This window comes from Antechinus flavipes, chromosome 4 (genome assembly GCF_016432865.1).
Source record: "Antechinus flavipes isolate AdamAnt ecotype Samford, QLD, Australia chromosome 4, AdamAnt_v2, whole genome shotgun sequence".
NCBI classification, from domain to species: Eukaryota; Metazoa; Chordata; class Mammalia; order Dasyuromorphia; family Dasyuridae; genus Antechinus; species Antechinus flavipes.
Genome location: NC_067401.1, coordinates 350,086,667 through 350,096,673, shown reverse-complemented (window position 1 = coordinate 350,096,673; position 10,007 = coordinate 350,086,667). Strand labels below are relative to the sequence as shown.

Below are 10,007 nucleotides of genomic sequence, written 5' to 3'. Positions count from 1 at the left end.
AAATACCTCAAAGGTCATCTCCCCTCTCATTTCACAAATGAGGACACAGGCCTCTTAGGAAACTTAAGTGATTAATTTACTCAAGGCTATATGGGTAATTAGTCTCAGAGGCAGGATATGAACCCAAACATTCTGATTCCAAAGCCAATGTTGTTTCCACTTAACGCAGAAAAAAAAATTTTAATCAATGCTATATCCATGTTTTAGGTACGTTTCCCAGAAACAAATTTTTAAAATTAATTTTACATTGTTCTAAATTTAAATAATTTCTACTTAGAAAAATGTCTAAAATGACTTAGGCAAGTCACTTAGCTGCTCTTGGTCTGGGTATCTTCATCCAAAATGTGAGGGAAGGGTTAGCCTAAGTGATAATAAAAATCACTCAAAGTATTTTTAAGTAGTGCAAAGTGCTCAGTGTCCCAAAAGTCTTAGTCTAGTGTTAAGCTTTAATGGACACTTTGGGGATACTTGTATATATTATCTCTTTTGATCCTCACAACTACCATGTAAGAATAAGGTAAAAGTATCATTATCCCCATTTTACAAAAGACAATGAAAGTGAAGCTGAAAGAATGATTTATACAAGATCAAATTGCTAGAAGTAGTTAAGGTGAGATTGGGATGCAAGGTTTTCTGGCTGCAGGTGTAGCTCTCCCTCTACTCTGCTATGTTCCCTTCTCACACAGGAGTTCTAAGGTTTATTCCATTTCCAAATGTATGTTTATGATTTAATAAATACCAACCATACATAGTATGTGCCATTTCTGCCAGCAGGTGTGAAGAAAAAATTGATGATTTTGAAATAATGGAGCAGTCCCCGACCATCCTGCCTACTCTGGAGTTCATGGCCACTAACAGGAGCCAGGTCAATGGATCTTTTATGAATTTGCAATCATCAGAAGAAATATTATACTGTGTTTCTCTTTTCATTTCCCTACTAGGGATAGTCGGCAATGGACTTGTCATTTATTTCCTTCTCTTCCACTTCAAGAAGACATCCTTCATTGTCTACATCCTGCATCTCTCAATTGCTGACCTGACTTTCCTTGTTTGTACAAGTACCTTTCTTATAAAAGATATAGTTTACTTTTATTCTCACAGGAACTTAATTAGATCAAAATTATTTCTGATGATCTTCTATATGCTGATTCTGTTTGGCTACAACACTGGCCTCTATCTCCTGACAGCCATCAGTGTAGAAAGGTGTCTGTCGGTTCTTTACCCCATTTGGTACCAATGCCAACGCCCAAAACACCAATCTGCTGGGGTATGCATTTTCCTTTGGGCATTCTCCATTTTTGTGACCTGGTTAGAAAGCTCTGTGTGTGTGGGAGAACCAGAGCCCAAATTCCCTTTTAGACCCTGTGCTGTTGTGGAAGTATTTTTGCTTATCTTGAACTTCCTCGTGTTTGCCCCTCTCATGGTCTTCTCAAGCTTGACTCTCTTCATCAAGGTCATCTGTAATCTGAAGCATCGCCAGCCAGCCAAGCTTTACATCATCATCATCACCACAATCATTCTGTTTCTTGTTTTTGCCATGCCTTTGAGAATCTTGCTGATGTTGTACAACTTCCAATATGAAAACGATTCATTTTTATCGATGTTATATTCATATTTGAATTTATTATGCTGTATCAATAGTACTCTTAACCCAGTTGTCTATTTAGTGGTTGGTCAAATCAGGAGAAAGAGGACCAGGAAGTCCTTAAAAGATACATTGCGAAAGGTATTTGAGGATAAGCCACGTCCAAGAGTCTAAAGAGAAATCTGGGCACTACAAAATCAGCATCCTTAACCCACAACAACACTAAAAAGAAAAAGAATGGTGCCCTGTATAAAAAGCATTAGGAACCCAGGAAAATCAATCTTTAGCCAGGGGAAGAAAAGATTTCTACCTATTTCTTTGTTTGTGAAGCAATTGGGATTTAGTGACTTCCCTAGTCACACAGCTAGGAAGTGTTTTGAGGTCACATTTGAATTCAGGTCCTCCTGACTTCAGGGCTGGTGCTCTATCCACAGTACCACTTAGCTGCCCCTAAATTGCTATCTATTCAAGTGGATAGTTTTTAAACTCTATTTGTATCTCTAGGGAAAGAAGAAAGACTGAGAAAAAGTGTCATTAGCATATTTACTTTTGAGGTTAATCCCTTCCATTCACTGGCTTCTTTACATCCTGCCCTTCACACTAGATTTAGAGAACCTGGTTATTTTAGGAAGACTTTGGCCTATCCGCTCCCTTCCTTCCTCCTTCCTTCTCTCATTCAATGATGTCTCAGTAATTCCAATCTACATATCTGGCCTTTCTCTCTATCTCCATTCTGATGTCATCAGCTGCCTACTTGGTATTATCAAAGGTATCCCATTGACATCTCCCTGCAAGGCATGCACAACACTGCTCACTCTCTTTCCCTCTATATACATGCACCCCTTCCTCATTTTCCAATTCTTTATCAATTCTACTTCGACAACCCCTCTGGAGCCAGGCCCTTGCCCTCTGGACTATTGCAATAGCTTTGAAGTTGATCTCTCAATTTAAATCTCTTTAATCTACTGGCTACACATTTGCCAAAATGAAATTTCTAAAGCACAGGTGTGGTGTTTTTCTTCTTTAAAATAACAATGGTTTTCTCTGGGAGAAAGCAAGTTTCTAGGGGAAGTTTTCTGGAAGCAGCCTTAGTTGCAGTTGAAAGTAATAATCACTTCAAAAGCAGCCAGGTGATAAAAATGCAAACGTTTATTTTCTCCTTCCAAAATAGCCGGGTTAATTGAGGCCTATCTCTCTGCTTGGTTCTAAGAGCTCTTGCAGATTGTCCTTTGCTTCAGCCTCCAGCCAGCCAAGGGAAAAATGGAATGAATCTCTTGTCTCCTTCTTTTGGGGCTCGGCTAGCTTTCTGGAGAGTCTTTCAAACCAGCTTGGTCTCAGTGGGGGAGGTGCAGGAGCCCAGACACCACAATGCTGTGAGATGAAGATGAATCTGGTTGTGCCTCTGAGAAAGTGCTTCTCCTCAACTGAACTGATGCTTCCTTCTCAATCTCAGCTGAACTCTCCTGATTGGGCTCATTGAAGCTCGATTTATGCTCCTTCTTCGAGAGAGGGATTGTGGGATGCTAGAGAGAGGGATTATGGGTTTTCTCCCATAGTGCTCTCTGGCCCTGAGAGCTTCAAGGGAGATGTGAATTCACAAAGTTATAAAGTTTACTTTGTGAATCTCCCCATATTTGTGAACTCCAATGAGTACTTAAAACTTCTTGCTTATATGAGCTCTCTAAAGGTGTGAACACAAGCATAGTATCAATTAGTTCTACTTAGTACCTTGTTTCAGGTTCTGGCCCAAAACATCTCCTTGTAAGGTCAGATCAATGATACTGAACCATGCTAAATTAGATAATTATCGTCTCTATCAACTCTAATGACTTAACAATTTGTAAAGATTCCAACACACAGGTATATTACTCCTTGTCTCAAGAAGCTCCAATGGCTTACTATAGCTTCTGAGATAAAATGCAGACTCTTTAAATCCCTTCCTAAGCCAGCTCCAGACGACCTTTCTACTGATCTTCCATTATACTACCCTCATGCATTCTATGTTCCAGTCAGACTTTTGCATTCCTATACACAATATTCCACTTCCCATCTCCTGCTTTTCTGGAGGTTTCACTCATACCTGGGATGTTCACTTTTCTTACCTGCCAAACTTAGAATCTAACAAAGATCATAACAAGACTCAGATCAAGTATCACCTCTTATGAAGGACTTCCCTAAAATTATTAGTATTCTATTGCCCAAAAATTCTTTATAAGTTTTTCTGTGTGGTGGTGTTATTATTCTTTACTCCCTAAAGAATTAAAGTTCCTTTTTTTGTGTGTGGTGGTGTTATTATTCTTTACATCCTAAAGAATGAAAGTTCCTTAAGGGCAGAGACTGAGGTTTGTTTTTTTTTTTTAATTTTATTTTGAACAACTTAGCTCAGTATATCACTAGTATTTAGTATACAGTAGGCACTTAATAGATGTTTGCTTAAGTGAATTATTTAATTGATTAGAAGTTATTATTAGTTTCCAAAGTATTTGGAAAGTTAAAAAGTAAAGGAATTGTTGTTAATACTGTTAAAAGTAAAGGAACAGGAAGTCACAACAACAGAAAAACTATAAGTCCAGGCTCTAAAACTTGCTCCACAAAAATTTAGAAAACCTATCAGACCAAGGTCTGATGGGGAAATCCAAGGAAAAAAAGTCACATTGAGGCATCTTCCCAGCTAAGGTCAGTAGAGAGAGTCAGAGATGGACACTGGAGAGAAGCTGTAGCCAAGGAGTGAAGGAGGATGGAGATTGTATACCAGCAGAAAGCACCAGGGCACAAAAAGATCTCAGGCTGACTCTGAGTGGTGCTAGTGATAGGAGTTGGTGCTGTGTCTCCTCTCTGTCACTCACTCCCCATCTGCAGGTTGGCCTGGGAAGGGTCTTGGCCCAAGGTATGGCAGAGTAGAGGAGCCACAGACCATCCTTGGCTGTGTACCGAGCAAAGAACAGGGTCAGAAACAAGCACTAGCTCTGTGGTTCTGAATCCAGAATCAGATCAAGGACTCTGTTTTGTTCTCAAGACTAGGCTGAAATTCACAATGTAATAACCAGGGCAGGAATTCCAGAAGAAAAGGGAGCATCAAGTTTTGTCACAGTGAACTTGCATGGTTTCTGAGCATTGGTCTCCTGGAACTTCCCACCAGTAACAAGCCAACAAATGTCTTGCTGGGTCAGGAACTTGGGAGCTCAGAACCATACACTGTACACAATAAAAGCAATACAGTATGATGACTAATTGTGAATGATTTAGCTCTTCTCAGAAATACAATGATCCAAGATAATTCCAAAAGACTCATGATGAAAATAATCACGTTTTTCTAGAGAAAAAAATGATAAAGTCCCAATATAGATCCAAGCATACTATATTTTCACTTTATTTTTTGTGGGGGGGGGGGGGTTTGGTCTGTGTTTTCTTTCACAACTTAACTAATATGGAAACGTTTTATATGATTGCACATGTATAACCTGTATCAAATTGCTTATTATCTCAAAGAGAGGAAAGAAGTGAGAAAATATGGAACTCAAAATTGTAAAAAATAAATGTTAACAATTGTTTTTACATGCAATTAGGAAAAATAGAATATTTTTTTAAAAAGAAATAAAATGAAATTTTAAAAGATAATTTGGTTTTTTAAAGAGCTAAAAGTGATTTTTGAAATCAAAATGTTAGTAGTAGAGGAAAAGTGGGAAAAGAAATAAGAATTATGGAAAAGTTGAAAAGAAATTTAACAGTTTAAAACCAGAGGTGCAAAATCTTATTCAGGAAAATTGGATTTACAAGCCATTCTCCAATTGATAAGTGGTCAAAGGATATGAACAGACATTCAAAGACGAAGAAATTAAAACTATTTATAGACATATGAAAATATGCTCCAAATCATTATTAATCAGAGAAATGCAAATTAAGACAACTCTGAGATATCACTACACATCTATCAGATAGCTAGAATGACAGGGAAAGACAATGCGGAATGTTGGAGGGGATGTGGGAAAACAGGGACACTGATACATTGTTGGTGGAATTGTGAACACATCCAGCCATTCTGGAGAGCAATTTGGAACTATGCTCAAAAAGTTATCAGACTGTGCATACCCTTTGATCCAGCAGTGTTTCTACTGGGCTTATACCCCAAAGAGTTCTTAAAGAAGGGAAAGGGATCTGTATGTGCCAAAATGTTTGTGGCAGCCCTGTTTGTAGTGGCTAGAAGCTGGAAAATGAATGGATGCCCATCAATTGGAGAATGGTTGAGTAAATTGTGGTATATGAATGTTATGGAATATTATTGTTCTGTAAGAAATGACCAGCAGGATGAATATAGAGAGGCTTGGAGAGACTTACATGAACTGATGCTGAGTGAAATGAGCAGAACCAGGAGATCATTATATACCTCAACAACAATACTGTATGAGGATGTATTCTGATGGAAGTGGATCTCTTCGATAAAAAGATCTAATTCAGATTCAACTGATCAAGGATGGACAAAGCAGCTATACCCAAAGAAAGAACACTGGGAAATGAATATAAACTGCTTGCATTTTTGTTTTTCTTCCCAGGTTATTTATACCTTCTAAATCCCATTCTCCCTATGCAACAAGAGAACTGTTTGGTTCTGCACACATATATTGTATCTAGGATATACTGTAATCTATTTAACATATAAAGGACTGCTTGCCATCTTGGGGAGGGGGTGGAGGGAGGGAGGGGAAACATCGGAACAGAAGTGAGTGCAAGGGATAATGCTGTAAAAAATTACCCTGGCATGGATTCTGTCAATAAAAGGTTATTTAAAAATTAAAAATTAAAAAAAAGTTTTTGTACAAACAAAACTAATGCAAACAAGATTAGAAGGGAAACAATAAAAAATAAAAATAAAAAAAAAAAAAAAAAGAAAAAGAACAAATTAAAACCCTCCAATTAAATGCCATTGAGAAACTCTGAAACTCAAAGGAGAGATCAATAATTGAAACTAATAAAACTATTGAAGTAATGAATTAAAAAAAAAAAAAAAAAGAAAGAAAGAAAACTGGATTTAGCATCGACCACACTGAAGGAGTGGAATGTTTAGAACATTTTAGAAGGCAAAAAATCCAGGCTTATAGTCAAGAAAAACTTACCCAGGAAAACAGCATAAGTATACAGGAGGAAAATAAATAGGCAATTAATGAAATAGAAGACTTCTATAGACCAGAAAACCAGTGCCAGGAACAGAATTAGATATCAACGAGCAGTTCTATCATCCAGTGTCCAGTTGTAGATACAATTCCAGGGTGGAAATGAATGGTTTACAAGCAAGTGAGGCTACATGCAGAGCAAGTTAAAAAGTTCTAAAAATCTAACTTTATGCTTTGTATCCAAGAGCCGAAGGGGGACTCAGTTTTTATGTTTAGCACTGCACACCAGCGCAGGTGATTTCTACAATGGAATAACCATTGGTAGAAGACCAAAACTAAAGAGGAGTGGAGCAAATCAGTTACTCTGAACCTTTAGAATAATGCAAGACACTAAAGGAGCAAATCAGTTACTCTGAACCTTTAGAATAATGCAAGACACTAATGGTATCTAAATATAGCCACATTTTACTGAAACTCATCCACAAACAATCCAACAGACCCAAACCCGGGTCAGGAACTTGCAGAGCTCAGATCAAGAGGGCTGTAAACAAATCTCTCCCCACATCACACAACCTTGGGAGCATCAAAAATTTACATCCCTCCAGATTGAGTTGTGAAAACATCAAAAGGACATAAAAAGAAAGGAGCTCAGGCCAGACATCTGCCCACAGGTAATAAAAGTCCAAGACTAACATTAAAATTCAGGCTGGAAGAATAAACAAACAAAAAAACAAAAAATAAACTCACCCAGAAAGAGCTTCCATGGTGACAAGAAAAGCTAAAGACATAAACACAAAAGATAATGACTTGAAAATATCCACAAGCAAGCCTCAAAGGAAAATATAGATTGGACACAAATCCAACAAGACTTCTTAAACTAGTTAAAGCTAATTTTTAAAGAGAAAAAATATTTTAAAAATTAAATAAAAGCTGTGGAGGAACAATGGAGAAATAAATGAGACCTATGCAAGAAAGTTATGAACAGATAATTAACATTTTTGTAAAAGAGGTACAAAACGTTAATAAAGACAATAACTTCTTAAAATCAGAAGTGGCCAAATTGCAAAAGAAATAATTCTTAAAAAAAAAAAATTGGACAAACAGACGCTAACGACTTCATGAGTCAACAAGAAATAATAAAACAAAGTCAAAAGAGTGGGAATATATATATCAATAAAATAAAAAATTTTTCTAACAATTATTGCCCCTTATGAAATCAGAATGAATTAATGCTGATTAGAGTCTGAGTAAGGGTACTCAAAAAATCAACTTTTTAATTTTTTCCTTCAATCTACAGAAAGATCCCAGTCTTTCTTTGTGAGAAATTGAAGCAGCAATATAATGCAGAAAAGGACCCTGAGGTCTGGGTCACCCCTAAAGGTAAACCACTCCTCCCTCAGAGTTTTTATCATCAGAAGTGTCTTTTAATTCATTCTGGTGATCGTAATGGCACATAGCTGATTCAATTAGGCATGAGCAAGTGCTCCTCAGGTGCTGCCCATATAATTTCACATTGTCCCACCTGTCTCACTTTTAATCAACATGTCGTTAAGACTAGCTTTTTTAACCCAGAAGTGCTACTCCTGGGTCTGTATCCTAAGGAAATTATAAGAGGGAAAAGTAGGCTGTGCAAAAAAAAAAAAAAAAAAAAAAAAAAAAAAAAGTTTGTAGTAGCTCTTTTTGTGATGGCAAAGAATCAGAATGAATAGATGCCCATCAATTGGGGAATGGCTGAATAAATTATGGTATATGAAAGTAATGGATTATTACTGGTCTATTAAAAATGATGAACAAGATGATTCTAGAAAGACCTGAAAAGATTTACATGAACTGACACTGAGCAAAACAAGCAGAATCAGGAATGCAGTGTACATAATAATGGCAATAATGTGCAATGATCAACTATAAAAGACTTGGTTCTTCTTAGTGGTTCCGTGATCCAAAGCAATTCCAATAGACTTTAGACCGAAAACACCATCTGCGTCCAGAGAGAGAACTAGAGAGAATGAATGTAAATCAACACATGCTATGTTTATGTTTTTTTCCTTTTTCTTATTTTTTTTCCTCTCATGGCTTTTTCCCTTTTATTCTGATTTTTTTTCTCCCAGCATGATTCATAAATGTGTATTTTAAAAATCAATGTACATGTATAATCAGAAAAAAATAATAAAACAGGAATGGGGAGAAAAACTATAGCTTTTAATGCCATCCTCTTGCTTATATTCCATTTGAGGCTTTACAATGAGACTTCATAAATATGTTCAAGGCAGGACATCTAAAATACTATGGTTATAGTTGATAAATTGACTCAATGGGTAAAAGCTTTTCCTATTTCAAAAGCCACAGCTCTTGTTACTAAAATGCTGTTTCATGAAATTGTCTCCAGATATGGTCCACCTGCCTATATCAATTCTAATAGAGGAACACATTTTACTGACTATCCTCTCCTAAGTTCCATTCCCCATATCATCCTCAGTTCTGTTCAGGTTGTGCATATGAATAAGTAATTAAAGTACCTTATTGGAAAATTGTTTTGAAACCCATTTGGAATAGTCTGATGTTTAGCCCTGTTCCATCAGAAGTAGACCAAGGGGTGAATGTCATATCTCCCCTATGAAATGCTTTTTGCACACCCTTCTATAAAATCAAAACCCTTTTCTTTAATATAAACTTCACTGCCTGGAGGGGACACTTCTTTATTCAGGAAGTTACAGCATAGACTGATAACAAATAGGAGCTGTGGTACAAACCAGGCCACTAGATTTCTTCCTTCACAAGCTCCAATCTGATGATGACTTCTGCATTAAGAATTTTCATTGGACCAGTGGAATCAATCCTTTCTGAAAGAAACCATTTTAAGTCCTGCTGACAACTTCAACAGCCATAAAAATAGGAGAAAAGGACTTATGGATCTATTTATTGCTGTTTTTTCCAGTCAATATTTTTAGGGGATTCTTCTGAGTACTTTCTTAATAAGACCCTTAAATGTAAAGAAATCATTATTGTCCTATTAGGTATGGGTGATTTTCAGTATTTTAGTAGTTGTTAGTTTTGTGCTTTTATATTTTACAATGGCATTAGATGAATTAAAAACCTATCTTACTTTGGTTGTTTTTAATAGTATTACCTAATATTTGCCATGTATCTTGCCCTTGTAAAGGAAAGGTAAAGGCAGCTTCCTTATTTCCTTTGCAACAGACAGAAACTGCCTGCTATTTAGTAGTTTTAACATTCTTACTGTTTTTCACCATGAAACAGGAATCAAGAAAGGCTATTTGGGGACACAGGCCTCCCTTGGCAAACATTCCAATGCT

At 36.7% G+C, this 10,007-nt stretch overlaps 1 protein-coding gene across 1 annotated transcript; it reads left to right on the top strand.

The window, feature by feature from the left end:
- Positions 1–616: 616 nt before the first annotated feature.
- LOC127562385 (mas-related G-protein coupled receptor member H-like) lies at positions 617–6,557 on the top strand. Its single transcript, XM_051998044.1, has one exon. It carries the CDS (start codon positions 806–808, stop codon positions 1,757–1,759), a length of 954 nt encoding a protein of 317 aa, XP_051854004.1. The 5' UTR covers positions 617–805; the 3' UTR covers positions 1,760–6,557.
- The last annotated feature ends 3,450 nt before the right edge of the window (positions 6,558–10,007 follow it).

Coding starts and splice junctions, on each gene's coding strand:
- LOC127562385 (XM_051998044.1), top strand. CDS start 806: ATGGAGCAGTCCCCGACCATCCTGCCTACTCTGGAGTTCATGGCCACT.